The following is an 18,694-nucleotide window of genomic DNA, read 5'->3' as shown; positions in this document are numbered from 1 at the left end:
TTGTAAACACCTAGACTAGCCTTGACTCGCAAATCTTGCATCTAAACGCAATTATCTGCGTTCGTTGAATAATATCGAGCAATTATATGGAAATGTTCGCCAGTTGCATAAGTCCCTGGACACACATTTTAGTTTACATATTAGGTAGTTGGAATTGATATTCGAAGTGAATTTATTTGAGTTAACGGCTAATAAGATAAGCGACCATTCTACTAAAATTATGCATCGGCTCAAAGTGTAAGCTCGAAGATAGAGGATTTTTTTTTCTTGTTTACCTACCTGTTATTTATCTACCTGTACAAATCATTATACATATATGTATTTGATAACAGGTTCTCATCACAAACTATCGACTAATAAATGATATCAGTTTACCTAATTTATTCTCGCTTTGTAAATAAAGTCTTATGATATTAATTATAAATTAACACCCATTTTAATGCAATAATATTCGCTATTCAGTCAGGTAAATAAATAACTTCATTTCTAATGTATTTCGTTACATAGAAAAATCTCGACATTTTGCCACGTAACAAATTTCCAAACAGGTTATTTAAGCTGCGAGTATTAACAAATTAGCTAGCAAAGTTCACACAACCGCAGCCGCCGAGTCGCATCAATCGCACTTCTATCGGCCTAGCCCATAACAAAGCAATCGCTGGTCACTCCGTGATGGAGTAATTCGTCGTTTCCCGTGCTAGACGCGACGATTAGCCTGCTCTATTTACTTGTCTATCCAGAGCTGGCAGCTGACGCCGGACGCGCCCGACAGACGGACACCGTTACAATTGCAACACTGACTTAGAAAAACGTTAGCCACGAAATAGCTTGTCCATGCTAATTCGATTCAACGTACCTACGTTTCCCTACGTTTAGATTGTTCCTCGATTCCTAAACGGTACTTGATTGAAAATCGGTACTTATCGTAAATTGTTTCGCTTTAGCGTTGCGCCCAATTTCACGATTTCTCGCCAATGGCGCTGTTTTGTCACGATTGTTTGGATAGGCCTATAAATTAAGCTCATTACAGTAACAAATCAATAAATATGGGATTTGATATTAAGGCCTTATTATTTAACTATTAATCATTAAAAATAATGACCTAAACATGCTATTCAGACCTCAAAATATTACCCACTTCAATTGAAACAAAACAAACACACTATTCGCATCTTCAACCGATATGAAATTGCACAATTTGCAAAATTATGCTTGTTGGCATATTGTTGTGTAGGTATAGAGTTTACATAATACAAAATAGTTTACAAGACAGTTCTCACAGATATGATGTAAAAAGATATAATCTCGCGAGGGCACGACCCTCTGAAGATCGCACATGAACCTAGGACCTTGTAGCTCGTTTAATCGCTCGATAATCTGACACGTCAAAGAACAATACTCCATAATGTCTAACAAATGAATGCAATTAATGCAGCCGCATACTTAAACGAGATACACTGGTAATATATCTTCGGATATCATATGGGAAATGGGAAACACATGATCACTCGTAAAATACTAGAACAGCTCCCATTATAGTTGTCAAGTTCATAGCTCGTAATGCCAACATGTTTCACCGCACAATACACTTTTGATGGTACCTTTGGCTCTGACAGAACATTAAATACCCAGACCTTTCCTCGAACTAGTGTTTCCGTCGAAAACTAATCAACGCGAGCCATTATGGAATCAGAGTTGGTAGTTATGTATACTAATATATCTCGGACACACCTCGGGCGAGAAGAGCGTTCCTTCGAGAGGAATTAGCTCAGACAACGCCACAATAGTCCATAATTATGAAATGTGTTGTGATTCCAACAGGATAGCAATTTTTCTCTGGAACCGAACAATGCGAGACGGTAATGAAAGGAGTCAATCAGTCGGTGTCTGCGAAATACGCTCGCGCTAATTTATGCTCAGTGCGGGCGCACACAGCGCTCCACTCACATAAATATGTTCAGTTGTTTTTTGCGAGACAAAGGGAAGATGAAGTCGCGTTGCGTCCTTTGATGTCACACTTGCATAATTTTAAATGTCACGGAAAAAAATTAATGGAAAACAGTCGGAACTCGTCCGAAGTGTGAACGAACACGTGCTAGACACGCGATTCGCGAAACCCGTACTTATGTTTTAATATATTCTAGTGTCGTATGAATTTATAGCGAACGGCATATTATTTACTAGCATTATACGCACAATTTGCGAAGCTGTCGCAAGGGCCGGCTATAATTTCCCGATGGCAGCAGATCCATCAATACACGCCTCGGGCCGCGGCCGCTTTCAATTTGTAGGCCGCCACATCGCCGGCAATTACCGGACGGAAGGTCGATCATCATCGATATATGCGCTTAATAATGCCTAATGACACTTTATGGCGATCGAAAATGGAAGTGTGACGATTATTTGCTATATTGCGAGGTAATAAGCAACAATTTGTCTCGCTTTTAATATTTCTGGAACAATTATTGTAAGTAACTCTACCAATACTTATTGCGGTACATGCATTACTAATAATGATAATGGCGACAGAAATCTATTCTAATTATTAATCTAAAGTCAAAAAACCATCTACAATTTGTCAATCTTTGTCTCAGAAACTTCTCTTATACAGGGTGTCCTACTATTAGTATACTAAGCGCGAAGGGACTTGTAGTTTTGCATACACTGATCATGTAAAAAAAACTTAAACAACAATATTACATCAAGAAATTTTTGCTAAATTTTTCCTGAAAATCCATGTTTTCTTCTCTAGATTCGCGCAGCCGGCAAATACCGCTTCGCTAATGGGAGCATTTTTTCTATGAAAACATAATCTTAAACAATAGGTCACGTGCTGGTAGCAAAGCTGGGCAGGTTGCTTGTTATGGGAGTACACATAGAGTTTTAAAAATTAATCTATTTGAAAAAAACTGCGTCTGGAATTTTATAAGTATTTTTTACGTACTCAGCGTATGCAAAACTATAACCTCCTTTGAGCTTAGTATACCAACAGTGGGACCCTGTATAGGCGCCTACTTATTTACTCAATAAACTACTATGACTTCTAATAACAATTCAATAAAAGATATAATATAACACATGCCATTTTATTATTATACCTCTGCGATTCAATTCAATTATTAACAAGTATTAATTATTCCCATAAACATTGTTGGAGTGTTTCTATTAGGTTTAAGGTTTAGGTATTACCTACCTAATAGAAACATACCTATTTGTAATTTTTCTATTCTAAGTAGAGTAGCAGAATGTAATTTGTTTTTCAACTTAATTTAAAAAGCTATTATGATTATCTACTTCTATAATTATGGTACCTAATTATGGTAAATAACTAAATATTTATTTCATTTAGTCCTATTTGAAATAAATGACGCTACCAAATAAATTTAATAATAGTTCAGGATCCATCGCCCATTTTTGCACTTGATTACTATCAAGCTAATTTTCCGTGAGTAGCTTTATTTTGATGAGACGCCCAATAATTTCATGTACGAAACTCTCGATTGAGGTAGCTAACAGAGGTAACAAGGATAAAATATTTTGATTTGATTGTTCTCAAATATTAATTATTACTAACTGAATTTTTTTGTTCAATCTCAAGATAATTATCTAAATTATTCGAAAAAATATTTGTCCTACAAAATCTATGGTTTGATCAAAGAGTCCCCCTTTCCAATGTGTATCGATAACGAAGTCATCATAAATGATTACTAACCAGCTGATTTTTTTATTTTCACTTATTTAATACTTATATAATTCACAACAGACATATTGTCCTACAAATTGCGTAATAAATATTTGAGAACCATCAAATCAAAAAATTTTATCCTTGTTACCTCTGTTAGCTACCTGCACAATCGAGAGTTACGTACAGGAAATTATTGGGCGTCTCATCAAAATAAAGCTAGGTACTCACGGAAAATTTGCTTGATAGTAATCACTTGCAAAAATGGGCGAAGGATCCTGGACTATAATCGCCAACTGTGATCTATACCTTAAATTATTTATTAATTTCGTTAATGTTTACATGCACTGACGGATCGCCAGCCTTTTCCTTAAATATATTACACAAAAAGAAAATAAAACCACAATATAATTTCATTTCATTTATTAACACTTAGGGATGTACCCTGATATGTGTACTACCACGCGGCCTGCTCACATTTCGGCACATACAGAATTACAGGAACTGTCCATTTATATTAATATCTTTATTGAAAAGAATAAAGAATGATTCATAATATATTATTTCTTGTTGGAAATTAGGCTTATTTTTTCTTGTTTCAATTGCGCAAATCGAGGGGATGTCCCCTCTTCACTCCCTCGCAATATTATAAATCATTTCTCTATCTTTATTTTCGTTTTCAAACGATTTATATCAAATAAATTCAAAATATAGACATGTAGTTAGGAATCTGTTAAAACGTATACATTTTTTTACAAACAAAAAAGTATATTATTGAAAAAGGTTAGTGTCGAGCAGTGTCGCGACTGATTTCATTTCTACCGTTACTTTAAAATTTTATATCAAATAGAATTTTCTACGTGACCCCCTATATACATTGCTTATTCTAGAAAAATAATTTAATCAACTACTATACATACACTATACATACAACTTATACAATGGAATATAAATATACTTAATTATACACACGTTACGCTAGTGTCAAATTGTATCACTGACTTACCGGGATAACTATTTCCGAAATACTACATTTTAAAACAAAAACAAATATCAAAATACATAAAGTTTAACAAAATACTCTGTGTTAAATTATTTATTATATACTGTAGAGTTTAAAAATATTAAGTAATAATGCATTCTTAACATAATTATAGTTAGGAATTTAAATATCTGTCTGCATGTAAATAATAATTTCAATGGAATTACACATTTGTAATGGAATGTTTTATAAGTACATTTTATTTTTGTATCCACATTTAACTTTTTTAACAAAAATCTTTGGTTACACGATTTTATATTCAATGGAGACAATATGAAAACTTCGATCCCGTAAACGGGCAAATAATAGGAATTAATATAGGTAATTTTAGGGATAATCTGTGCAGGTAACTATTGCTTTTATCGATCTAACTATACAAATAAAATATTTTCGGGTAGGAACCATCATACAATAAAATTTTAGAGTAAATCTAACCGTTTATAAACTATTAACGTTTTCATAATCTCGTATGACAAGACTTAGATACGTCGTGTGTTTTTACAGAGGATGTCTCGGGGAGGGGGTGTGTTCGGGTCGGGAGGACTGCGCGGAGGGGTGTGCGGGGGGAGGGTACGGGCAGTAGCGCAGCGGGGCCGGGGGCTTCTGCAGCCACAGGTCCGGTGGGAGGCTCAGGGGCTGCGGCCAGGCTGTGGGCCAAGCTCGGCCACCGAGGGCCAACAGTTGCAATGCTGGCGGGGTGCGCGCCCAGGCCGCTCGCTTTTCGGCTTCATCCTCACTGGCCCCGCCGCCTCCAGCGTACAGACGTAGTGGTGACCGAAGTAACTGCTGCTCCATTAGCATCAGCTCCATTGGATCTCTGGAATAAGAGAAGTTTCCGTTAATAATTTTGGTAATATATAAAAAAGTTATGCTTGTATGTTAGGACATTGAACTGATATTAATTATTCGTCTTTTACACAAACGCATTACATAACATCATTATGCTAAATATAAACACTAATATTCTAGACGGCACAAGGGAAGGGGAAGAATTGTAAATAGGAAACTATTTGCGCATTTAGAGTGCGCTTATTACGAGATAGATTCCTCGAAGGCAATGTTTTCGCCTGTTCGTTAGCTTTCAGCAGCGCGTGGTCTATAAAATTGGATTCGCAGAACGTCGGCCACCGACGGGCCACGTGTTTTCGCATCTCATAAAACGATGGCTCGTCGTAAACTACGCAAATATTTAATAAGACTTGTATTTATAAGTGGAACTTAATAACGCTCGTTGTAGAATAACAAACAGTTCAGTAAATCATCTATTGGATATTATACGATGAAAATATTTTAGTTGTAGGTACCTACAAACTGAGAAGACATCATAATTTTAAAATTTAAAGCTTAGTAATATGACTTATGTACCTAAGTACTTAGTTGTAACTTTTGTAGTAGGGAATGTATTGTTTAAACGAATTGTTTATCTTCTGGTTAAAATAATTATTGGCTAGCTTTGCGTATGCTTTCCTATGAGCGTGAGAAAACTCGTAGCACATCTTCCGAAGAGGCAAGAGCTGATTGTTTCGTCGAAGCATGTTTACGAGTGTTACAGTTAACGAGGCGAAAGTTCCTCCCGCTCCTTTATTACAGAATACTGCATGATCCCTTTATCGGTTCTCGGATGCAGGACCGCCGTCGCGTTTCGCACTAACCAGCTATTTTGAACACTCTACGAACTATAATAAAATAACGGCTAGTAATTTAAGGCGTAAAGGAATTGTTATTAAGCGTTTGGAGTTATGATGAGCGGTAAATAAGCGTGACGTTATGGGTCTCGGAGAGTCGAAATTGGCATATGAGATGCGTGTCGAATTTAATCTATCACCGGCGCGGCCGCGGGCGCCGCTTCGTGTTTCGTCTCTCGTATCAGGTAGGCCACGTGTGCGGTGTGAACCCAAATGTACAATTTAGATCTACTAATGTCTGTGCCATAGATAATAGAGGACTAATATTACAGATGCTGTGTAATATGTAGGTATCTATCGTGGCACAAATCCACACGCTATCTTAGGAGACAACGTTCTGTGATTATAGGTTATTAATTTTATTATTATAAAATTGAGGTGTAAAGGTGCCACTATTTCGAATTTATTGTTTGTTAATGTCCAGTGGACATGTTCTTTGATGTGTAAGAAAATATGCTTTAAATTATATAAACATTTTTTTATTGTATTTTCCTCTAAAACTTGAGAATGAGAATCTAATAAACCTAGATATAGGTTTGTCAATAGCTAGAGAAAACAATTTTATACCTACCTAGTACCTACAGATATAATACAAAAACTCTAGCTCTAATGTAATTAATTCAGAATTTCATGCAGAATTTAAAATAAGTGTAAGATGCAAAGTCTGTTCTTTTAATTTTATACTCCAATTTATTATATAGTTTAATATAATATCTGTAACTTGCAACATTGTGGTTAAAATGTAAAAAGTAGTGATTGTATCCTATGGTTAAACTAAAGCCGTAAATGTAGTGTGAGCTTGTGTATGTTTCGGGTGCTATGGGGGCGTTAATGGTGTATTTATTATGATTTCAGTATCAGTCGTAATTGCCGACACTTGCCGACAAATTACAGGGCGGCCGCTCTTAGAAGCCGGCCGAGTCGAATGGAGTTATCGATATATCGATACGAGTTTTACGATTTGCAATAATTGATAATGTTTTGACATTTAGCTAAATTGCTTTCTTTGATGTTGGGTATAAATCATTTTTAGGTTTGATAGCGTGAAATAAATTTATATGTGTATAATTTGAAAATGGTTAACAATTTTGTCCCTGTGTTAGATTACCGATAAATTCGGTAATGCAAATACATACACGTATGACGTAACGTATAAAATGAATCGACGTAATTGTTAAAAGAATAAATGGCCGCTCATTTATCATGTAGGTACCTACGAGTCGCACAATTAATTCCATATCACTGCAATAACTCTTGACGAGGTGAAACCTTAACGCTTGCGGTTAACAACTTGTCGTTATTAATATCTAGTAAGTGAATCACAAGTAATTAATGTTGAGACTTGGCTCTTAGCATGCTTATGATAACCATGCTACGATTAATGTGCAAATGTATGTATGGTAGTAGAAATATTGATACTTTACTTTGTTTACTAGATATGTTTAAAAACAAGGCTACGATTAAAAACTGATGAAAATGTAAAACAATGAAGGATAGATTAAATTATGAATAGAAAATAAATACAACAGAAGCTGTTTAAAACTAGGACATCGTAAAAGTTAGAGGAAATAGGTATAATGATGCTTGAATAATGAATATGTGCAAGGCGCTTATCGACACCCATAAAAATACCCACTTATATAATAAATACCTCTACGAAAGACTTAGTAGTATAGAAGGAAGACTTAAAAGTAACAACAGCTTATCGCAGCTTCTAAATTGTTTATTTTTCTCCATTAAAAAACAACGAATAACTACTTTTTAAGTCCAACGTACCGTCAACATTTATCTGAAGGCATCACTACACGCGGTAGCATTTTCGTCTTAAAAAACAACACTAAAAGCATCCATAAAGGTCAAAACTGTCAGATTGAGTAAAATGACAGAACGAGAGTGGCAATTTACTACCTGATTATTATCAGCGAGCTGAACTGAATTATAAGTGTGAGCCGAACAGTAGCCAGCCAGCATCGATCTTACGATACGACCATTAATTATTCCACTTTCTAATAGACTTCTGGTGAAGTGTTACTAGGTGTGAATGAACTGTAGCTTTTTTAGATGAATGTTAAGACGGTCAATGATAATTAAGACAGTGTAACGTCGAATTTTAATGAACTGCGCGTGTAAAGTGTTGCTTACAGTACAATTTTCCATTTTTGGCAGTTATCAAGTACTGAGCTTAAACATGTGCTTTGAAAATTCGAAGTATTCTCTCTAGAATCTTGACCATTGAGCATCTGCAATAATGCATACAATATATCTTTTTAAATTAAATCCATAAGGCGGTGAGAAAATACCTGACAGTTAAAGGAATATAAAAGAAGAAAACCGTTACTATTGAGTAACTAATTTCAAAAGTCTCCAAGTACTCAATTTTTTACCACGTATCAACACGAATAATTTGAGTTACTCATGGTCGAATCGGTAGCGAGATGAAGGAAGCCCCGTAATTGTGTCGATAACATCTCGAATTAGCCGTCAATCAGTCGAGTGGTGAACGATCAACGCCGGCGATGCTGTATCAATTAATCCGAATCGGTAGCCGAGTACTGACGTGCACCGAGATTAGATTATTAAAAGGTTCACTAATTCTGCCCATCGCTACATCTAGCGGGCGTGACTCAGCCACTAGAGATTCGCTGTATCATTTCCTAATTCATGCGCTTGAAACATAAAGTGGTTTAAAACTAATACAGCACGTTTAATATCAATAAATCTACATCGCTTTGGTTTCTAGAATGGAATTAAGATGGCTGTATTAGCTTGGAATTAAAGTGAAGACGGGGTACGAGAGCCAAGTTTTACATGTAGAGATGCAGGTTTCGTGTTTACAGGGCACGATGTTTGGAACCGGTCGCGAGGGCCGACGATGGGCAGTTAATAGAAATGCGGTTTAATTTGTCGTTTAGGGCATAATGAGGAGCGAGCCCTGTGATTACGCGCCGTGCCGCCGCCGGCCGAGCCCGCTGTTGACGTCGACTGTTTCCACATGCCTTGTGCGACTACTACAAGTTCTCGAATATGTGAACATCGAACTAATTATAGCTTTTTTTTCATGTTTTTACAGTTTTTTTTTTGCTCTTTATTTAAAGCTATAGCTACAACATCTTGTTTACAACATTTACCATTTACAAAATTTACCTATACAATATCTTCACCTGGATTCTAAATTCAATTAGGTCTATTTAATCAAACATTCTAGACATCAATAACTAAAATAGTATTCTGACGACGCGGTTGGCGCAGTGGTAAAGTACCTAACTGCCTACTGAGCCGACGGTCCCGGGTTCGATCCCCGGTCAGGGCAAATATTTGTGTGATGAACTCAATTATTTGTTCTTGGGTCTGGGTGTTATTATCTATATATGTATTTATTAAATATTATATTTATCGTCGCCTAGTACCCACAACACAAGCGTTAATTGAGCTTACTATTATAATATTTATTTATTTATTATACTTGTCTCTATAATAATGACTACTTTGGACTTTACTAGGATAATGTAAAATCGCGGATCTAAAATCAGAATCGTAGTGAGAGTGAGTCGAGTGCCCTTAGTAGCGGAACTCATGGGAACGTCGAGGTGTGCCTCCGGCTAATTCTCGCCTCGCACCGGACGGCACAGCTTAAACGTAATGAGTCGAAATCGCTACATGAAATAATTCCAAGAGTATGGGTACTTCGCATTTATGAATGTAAATATCGTTTAATCATCGCCGCTTTATAATATATTTTGTAGTTACATTTTTTAACGCGATGTGTTCTTTTTAATGTGATAGGTAAATCGAATTTAATTTTCATCATGAAACAGTGTCAGAAGTCAGAACATTTTATTGGGTGCTTAACCTCGGTTTTACGCTTAAAATGCATTGAAGAAATATTTATCTAGTATACCATTACATTACTTACCTACTACAAATGCATTTATAAATGCAATAGAATCACAGAAACGCACTTTGGGTTATTGACATTAGATAATAACCTGTACCTGTATAAATTATTATTATTTTTTAATTTTAATTTAATAATATACTGCGTGAACATACAATAAAGCACATACCTAATCCGTTTATTATTTTTTTGTATGTATTTTTTTGATGTAATACCTACCTAAATGGAATTAATATTCAATTAAAATGATTAAAGCATAATAATAATTTTCCATCGAGTCAACTTGAAAATATTAAGTGCTATCATCAAATTTATCATTTTTATCATCCGAAAGTGTACAATAAATTAAAAAACGATTTTTATAAAACAATCTTGCTACTTGCGTCAGTTGCTTATCAAAAAACGTACGAAAATGCCATTTAGGCATTACCTCGCACCACACGGAATGCGATAAATTAAAAATATTTTACACCTGTAATTTCGTTTTAGGTTTCGATTAAGGTGATACGCTAACACTGGCCCTAAATCGGTGGTTCGATCAGCATTCAGTTTCGTATCGTCGCAATCAGCGAAGCACTTTTAATCTTTTATTCATGTTGGTGCCGCACGCCGCACAAATTGCAGGGCGGCCAACCTAATGCCTTTCAACTGCTCCTAATAACCTGCCAATTTATCAAACTCGCCTCGAGCGCATCGATCCTCAACAGTTTTGATGTTACCTTGACTGACATTGTATAAAAGGTGCAAATTACTGAGCACATGGGCTTTTACGCGATGATTAATTGTGTAAAAATTTAAGCGAATGATGTTATAAATCTTTTAATTTGCAATTTTTGCCAACCGAATGCTGAACATACCAAAGTATATTAATGTCTGATTCTTATATCCACTTTTGACTTCTTACTTGCTAATTTACTCGTCCAATAACATCAACATAGGTACATTAAAACATAAGCTTTTAAAACAGAATTCAAATATATCCTGAACTTACCGATCAAAATCTGTTAGTCTCGAAGAATCTCGAAATCCTTTCGCGAAGGGATTGGAGTCGATTTTCAGCTTCGTTATCAATTGATTCTGATACGCAGTGACGGCCGTGAATACTGTTTCAGGGAAGATGAAGGTTCTATGCTGTTCTCTGGAAAGGTCTGTGATGGGTCCGCCACCTTCTCGAATCTTCACCAGGTGAATCCGTGGTTGGTACCGGTGCATTGAGTTCAGAACGATCTGTGAAAGAAAAAGAATTTTATGAAATATTACAGCTAAAAAAAACGCAAAAAACTGCAATTTTAAAGTAAATACAAAAATCAATTAAGCATCGTTTTATTATTTCTATACACATTAACTCATTTAATCCAATTTGTCCAATTTATCTTGAACGATAACTTAAAATGGCTTCTGGAATTACCGCAAAAAGTAAGGTCATTGAGTTATGTCTTCATTATATAAAATTAATATCATACATTTAGATGTCTTTAGTTAGTGCATCAAACGACAAATAACTCGCAAGCTCGTTAACAACAGTGGCTGACTTATGCAGATCTTGGGAGAGACAGATGCTCGAAATGGGACAACGGGCACAACAATATGCAAATACAGTCATTAGGTACACCGCAGACACGCATACGATTAGACAATTAGCTATACAATATTGCTACATTGTATTTTATGGTATCATTACGATCCCAACGGACATCGAGTTACATCTAAGTGGGTAGCCTCGTTGTAGTTATGGTTAATTGCCGAAGCGCGTGCGAAATAATAATGGCAAGATGATCTTTAACTTTTACAAACGTAAAAATGTATAAATATTCATGAAGGAACAATAGTAAGAAAGCCTAAATTTAAGAATCGATTGTTGTATGAAATAGCTCTCACAAACACATAATTAATGTTTTGTGAATTGTTCAATCTTTGTAATACGTTATACGGGTGCTCACGCAATTACCCGACTACATACTTAAGTCATTAGAAATACCAAACAAATGCAGCTTTCCTGCCGTTAATTAATTTATTAAAACTGCGTGCGTTATCTACGTATTATAATGACAGTGGCGGCGATTTCTCATCACATTACATTGTCGGTAATTAATTTGTCGGCCTGCGTTGTAGGCGATGTGACGCGCTGATAGTCCCCGTGTCGGCAAATTGCTCTGACTTGCCGCCGCTGATGAGATAATTAACTTTGTTAATTAATTAATTTGAATATGTAATGTACGTTTTAGGACTAATGCGCAAATGTATAGATACCTACTACAGTACTACATACATAGGTACTGCGTTCTATGATATAAAAATGTAAATATAATGTAAAGCAATAATTAATAGATGCAAAAAATTGTTTTGTTTTGGATGTAGGTAGGTACATATACTTGTGAAACGAAACCAGAAAGAAAAAATATTTCGAATGCCTTAGTTCAGAAAAAACAACGCAAAAAGTTCTAATTACGATATTTTACAACGTATAGTAACTTTGAAGATGTTTTTCTATGCAAAAATTCTCAGAGAATATACCTAACCGTATTTTCAAACAACCTAGGTATTTCGAATTTGTTTCAATACCTAAATACAACGTATAGCTTTTTCTTGCCCAATTCATTTATTACCAATAAAATTTTAACGTTTGACCAAAACACAATAGGGGTAGACGTGAGGTGATATTTTAATTGAGTTTCCAGCTTCGACTTCCACATAACCTTGTGGAATCAAAGGTTCGTAGGCGTGGCTGGCGTCATTAGCTCGCCTCTAATTTTCACACCTGCGCCTTAATGAATTATGGACCGACCATCCCAATAACATTCTCATAATTACTATCTTCAGATTTGATGATAACAATTAATTAGTGACTGTACTCTGTTTCTATTTTGGGCAATCATCGTCTAGGTATACAAATTATGTGGGTATGCTTGGGTTCTCTAATGTGTGGGATGAAATATTTATACACGATTCTATTTGTGGTAACTGGTAAGAGTGCCTTAGAGTATTTATACCGTGAAATATATATCTAGACATGATTGAATCCCAAAAATATGAAATGCCTCATATCTATAAAATACTTATACGAAATAGGAAAAAAAAATGGAACGTTTATAAAAAAAATCAAGATACACACACTGCGGTATGTAGGTACCTAGGTAGGAATGTAAGGCCCAGATTCACAGTCGTGACTTTACCGCAAAAGAGTCTTCACAAAGTAAACTTTGTATGACCGAAGTTTACTTTCAACATATTTAATTTCAGAGACAATTACTTGACTTTCCTTAGAAAGTACGGCCTCAAAGTAAAGTACAGGGAAAGACGTGTGACATTTACATTATACCTACGCATAATTTATGTTTTTTAGAACATATAATTGAATTAAGTTATATTTCCATATATAATAATAACATTATTATTTTATATCAAAAATTAATTGATTAGAAAAAATCAACAATGTAGGTATTACATGGATTTGCAATAATAATTGTCAGTCAGGTAGCAGTTTCAAATCCGTTATAACAAGCCAGGGTCGGGAAGATTGTTGTAGAAATATCAAAAACCGGTAGCCACAGCAAAATTCGTCAGAAAAATATTATAATGTTATAAGACAAACGAAGCAATGCAACGATCAACAAATCAACAAAAAAATGTCGCTCAAATCGACATGACGTTTCGAGCTATAACAGAACCATATTAAAATGCGTTTCTGTTCTAGGAAATTAGTTTTTAAAAATGAAGGCCTACATGCATAGTCATGTAAAGTTTACTTTGAGACCAAAGTCATGATTATCGACTCCTTAGCCTTTACTAAGTAAAGTATAGTTTTCGGAAAGTAAAGATGAGCTTGACACGACTAAGAAATATATTTTTCTGTGAAAGTAGATCTTTCCATCAAAGTAAAGTTAAAGTGCGATCTGTGAATCTCGGCCTAAGAGTTGGAACAGTTAGATAAGTTGAATCTTTCAAAACAAAATATATTTTTGAAAAATAAAGATTTCAGTTAAGATTTAAGATGTGTAGATATGTAGGTAGATACTAATTAAGAAATACACACAAATCTCATCTGTTTACAATTTATGGCAATTAAAACGAAGTTACACGACTTATCCATTTAGCTCTCTAATGTACCTAGAGGCGTGAAAAAAACACCAATAAAACTCTTTCTAATAAATTATGATTGCAAACTTTTTATAGCAATATCCACGTACTTTGATTTCCAGTTTTTTTACCGCCTTATTGATCCCTCCATTATGATCCATATTAGTTTACCAATCAATCAATAATCGTAAATCATGCTTCTATCTCGCAAATGCGACTTATTTGTCTTTCATAAAACAACAAAAGATTTACTTGCAGGTGATAAAAAGTTGCAATAAATAACAAAATGGCACCCACATCATTCCCAATACAGATAATTTATAACAATATTGATTTATAGGTTATAATGCTATCACTCATTAACTGGTTTCTGCATTTCTGTGATCTAGGGTCATTGCGCCTGTTCGCGTCCACATGCCTATTCGCGTCCATTTTGCGGTTATCTTTTAGAAAATTTACGAAAATAAGTATACTTTAAGTAAAATTGTAATAATAAAAATTTCCGATAATACCTCAATGTATAAGAGACATGCACACATATTCAAAATATGCCTGCGCACCGCCTATCCTATTTAAAAAAATATTTAATTTTGGTTATTAAACGAGAGAGCTAAAACGCGCGGGATTTTGAGAAAAAAATAGTGCGCAGCGTCGCGTTTGACGGTAAGTATCTTATTGTTAAATGTGAATTTTTGAATATGTAACTGTTTCTTTACTTTGCTAACAAAACATGGAATAGTATGGATTATAAATCAGCTTATTTCTTTTACAATTAAAAGCTAAAATAAGGTGGACGCGAATTACTACACCGAATTTGTACAACTTCCATTTTGCGTCCACGGTGGGCGCAAACTATACCTATAGTGCATAACAATAGAACATATTGCGTCCACATTGTTTTTCATTAAGTAGCAATGAATTGTTTGTTAAAATATGTAATTTAAAATAGATTGTAAATTTTTGACTAAGACTACAAGTTGATAATTTAAATTTTCATTCAAATTAGCAAATTATGCAATTTTTTTCATTTTAAAATGGGTTTTCTAAGAATGAGACTAGTATCTTTGAGAATGAGAATCAATAAGTCTGTGGTTAAGAAAATAATATAAACAAAAAAGAAATTTAATTCATTAGAAACTAAAAATAGGGTAGGTAGGTAATCTTAATAGAACTGATTATTATTTATTTACATAACGTAACTTTGTTTTATGTTAATTTTTAGTTCTATTAATGATGAGAAGATAAATATAAATAAGTTTTTCCAGTTTCCTTACAGTGAATATCCCTAAAATCCCTAAAATCCCTAAAATCCCTATTATCCCTATTACCCTAAAATCAACATTATTGTTATTTGTTAATATAAACAAATAACAATAATGTTGATTTTAGGGTTCCGAACCTCAAAAGGAAAAACCGGAATCCTTGTAGGATCACTTTGATATCCGTCCGTCTGTATGTCCGTCTGCCGGTCTGTCTTTCTGTCAAAACCCTTTTTCTCAGTAACGCGTTGAGATATAAAGCTGAAATTTATATTGAATACTCAAGTCTACGGTCCCTTGAAGCAGTGAAAAAATCAAACTTATAAGCCAAAGCAATCAGAAGATACAGCCGTTTATGCTGCAAATTTTCGCAAATTTCGACATTCGCAAGGGAATCGAAACCTACAGGGTACTTTACGTGAACACAGACACTTGAAGTTTGGTACGAAGCAACGTCTTATAGCACAAATAAGGGAAACATTGAAAAAATAATCATTTACAGTTAAAACATATGAAAAAAAACAGTTTATACAGGAACCCTCGGTGTGCGAGTCCCACTCGCATTTGGCCGGTTTTTATTAAATAACTATATTCGTAAATAAATAATTTATTGAAATCTAATTTTTATTTGCATTTATCTGATAAAATATCACCCAATACACTCTTAATTCTTTTTCTAAGCTGGTGGACGCGAACTGGTCCACGGGTGGACGCAAACTGGAATTTTTGGACGCGAACTGGGTAAAACGCCTAATTCTGCTATTTGTCTAGATAAATAAAAACCACATGATATTTCCAACACAATTGAAAGTAAATCTTAAAATAGACTATGTAATGAACACGTTACATAAATTTTGCGTTGAAATTAGTTCTGGAACATTTTTATTTTCTCCTTCAAACTTTCCAACTGCACTAAGTGGACGCGAACAGGCGCAATGACCCTAGTTGTTTTGCTGCTAAAATATTTTTTTTACATGTTTTATTCAATTTTGCATCACCAGACCATCATTTTGTAGTTATGTCAGAAAAAAAAAATGTTGTGTGGTTTTATGAAACCACGGTAAAAGTGAAACTTAGGCACAAAATTATCTTATTTGTACGAGAAACGATCGTACGGTTCGACCGTCACGCGACATGCGCTACACAGACCAAAAAGTTTGAGACGATGTAATAAAAGTTTCACTTTAAAAATCTGACAGAATTGTAGAATTTAGTTTTCTGATAGGTAGACCTTTTAAATAAATCTATCATTTTAAATTAAGGATTTTATTTAATATGACTTCAGAATAGGTAAGAAAAATATAATCTATCTCACTTTCAATTGTGGATAAATGTTATTGGTTTGTGATGTTTTATCTTCTTCTCTTGAACAAACCACGTTTGATATTAAATCTAAACACCAAGATATTTTTTGAATTTACTGAGTTAATGAACTGGAATAAATTGTAATATGCCTTTTAAGCCTAAATATCGTGAGATTATTCAAAGTATCAAACACAATATAATAAAATTGTTTAGTACAAACAGTTTCGCTTCAGCTAAGCCGTGTTACTTATACTTTACCTAAACTGAGGCGACGACATGCATCGCTTTGAAGGGATGTACGGCCTCGCCCCTCGCTTTATCAACCGAACGATATTAATCTTTAATATCTAAGAAGTAAGATATAATATAGCGCGATGGGGAGACCAACATATAGATATACTTGCGGTGGGGAGGCGTTGGGAGGTCCGTGGGGAGGGGCGGTATGGCGGCCAGAGGGGGACAGATGGCTCCCGACCGCTGAGCGAGTCGCACGTCTTAAATGCTTTATGTTGTTAAGGACTGTTTAGTTCCTTTAGGACTAGGTAAATGATAAAAGTATGTTGATAAAATGAATGGATTATTTTTAATGTTTTTATAAACGTACCCAGATGTGTTTAAAATATTCCTTTAAATTCCTTTGATTGATCGTTCAAAGTACCTATATTTTTCGATTTTATATTAATTTATGGTTAAAATTTCTGATTACCACAGTGAAACAATTAATAAAGCTATTTAAAAATAGGCAATGTTGACATTATAATACTTTTTGAATATTAATAACCTGCTACCAACATATTAACATTAAGCGATAAAATGTATCATCATAACGGAAAAATTATTCGAGTTTAGAATCATTATATGTATTATTATAGACAAAAATATGTTTGTCCACTATTGGCCAAATATTTGTTTATCCATTAGCTCAGCCTGATCATAAATTACAAGTGTCGAGAACATAATGAAAATAAACTCAATAGGCGAGAATATATTATTTTACAAATAAATATTCATTTTTAAAGTCTTAAATGTATTCGTAAAATATAATGAGGTAAGTCGATAAGTAGGTACCTACTTAGGTACTTATGTTACATACAGACTTGGTAATATTCTACGATTTCTTTACCCACTATATAATACCAAAGTTTATATACTGTTAGATTTGCTACATAACAATCTACAAAAAGTGAAAAAACCCTTCACTGAAATAAAACCGATAGCAAAAAGATTAACCTGTACAACGCTACTTGTACAAATATCCCAAGTAGGTATCTAGATCTATCTAAATGGGAACAAAACAGTGAGATGTCACTTGTCAGTCCGGACAGGCCGGGGCAGGTAGATGCCTTTACGATATCTTACATCACAGACCATTATATAGCCTATAAAAAATTCTATTTAATCTACAAAAACCCAAAAATGCAGCAATACAAAACAAAACCTCTTAATCCTCGTCTACTGCAGCAATACAAGTATCCAGATCACATTTAAAGCAGCAAATGAGGACAAAACAGTGAGATGTCAGTCCGGACTCGGCCGCGGCTGGCGGCAGGTTGATATAAGCCTTGTCGATATTCCGATTAGCGCGCGAGGCCCGGGCTTACGTCGGATTGTCGCCTCCGCGCACCGACAAATTGCCTCATTTGTACCTACCACCAGATACCTACCGCGCGAACCCGCTCACATCCCTGTTAACATTATGCGATACATTTTACTCCACAATATATACTTTAATGCTAATGTTGCAAGTTT

At 34.7% G+C, this 18,694-nt stretch overlaps 1 protein-coding gene across 1 annotated transcript in view; it reads right to left on the bottom strand.

Annotated features, from left to right (window-relative positions):
* Positions 1 to 4,099: 4,099 nt before the first annotated feature.
* LOC149490373 (T-box transcription factor TBX20-like) overlaps positions 4,100 to 18,694 on the bottom strand; it is a 60,732-nt gene continuing 46,137 nt past the window's right edge. Inside the window, exons 5-6 of the mRNA XM_089704384.1 lie at positions 11,296 to 11,531; positions 4,100 to 5,541 (exon numbers count right to left, since the gene is read on the bottom strand). Of these exons, the coding sequence (XP_089560510.1) occupies positions 5,223 to 5,541; positions 11,296 to 11,531 (555 nt within the window). The 3' untranslated portion in view covers positions 4,100 to 5,222. The remainder of the gene's footprint in view (positions 5,542 to 11,295; positions 11,532 to 18,694) is intronic.

The sequence above is a fragment of the Colias philodice genome, chromosome 2, assembly GCF_061535455.1.
Source record: "Colias philodice isolate Cphi_HAF_F1 chromosome 2, ilColPhil1 Martin Lab GWU primary, whole genome shotgun sequence".
Taxonomy (NCBI): Eukaryota; Metazoa; Arthropoda; class Insecta; order Lepidoptera; family Pieridae; genus Colias; species Colias philodice.
Note: the sequence above shows the minus strand (reverse complement) of the source record. Positions and strands in the feature narration are given on the sequence as shown.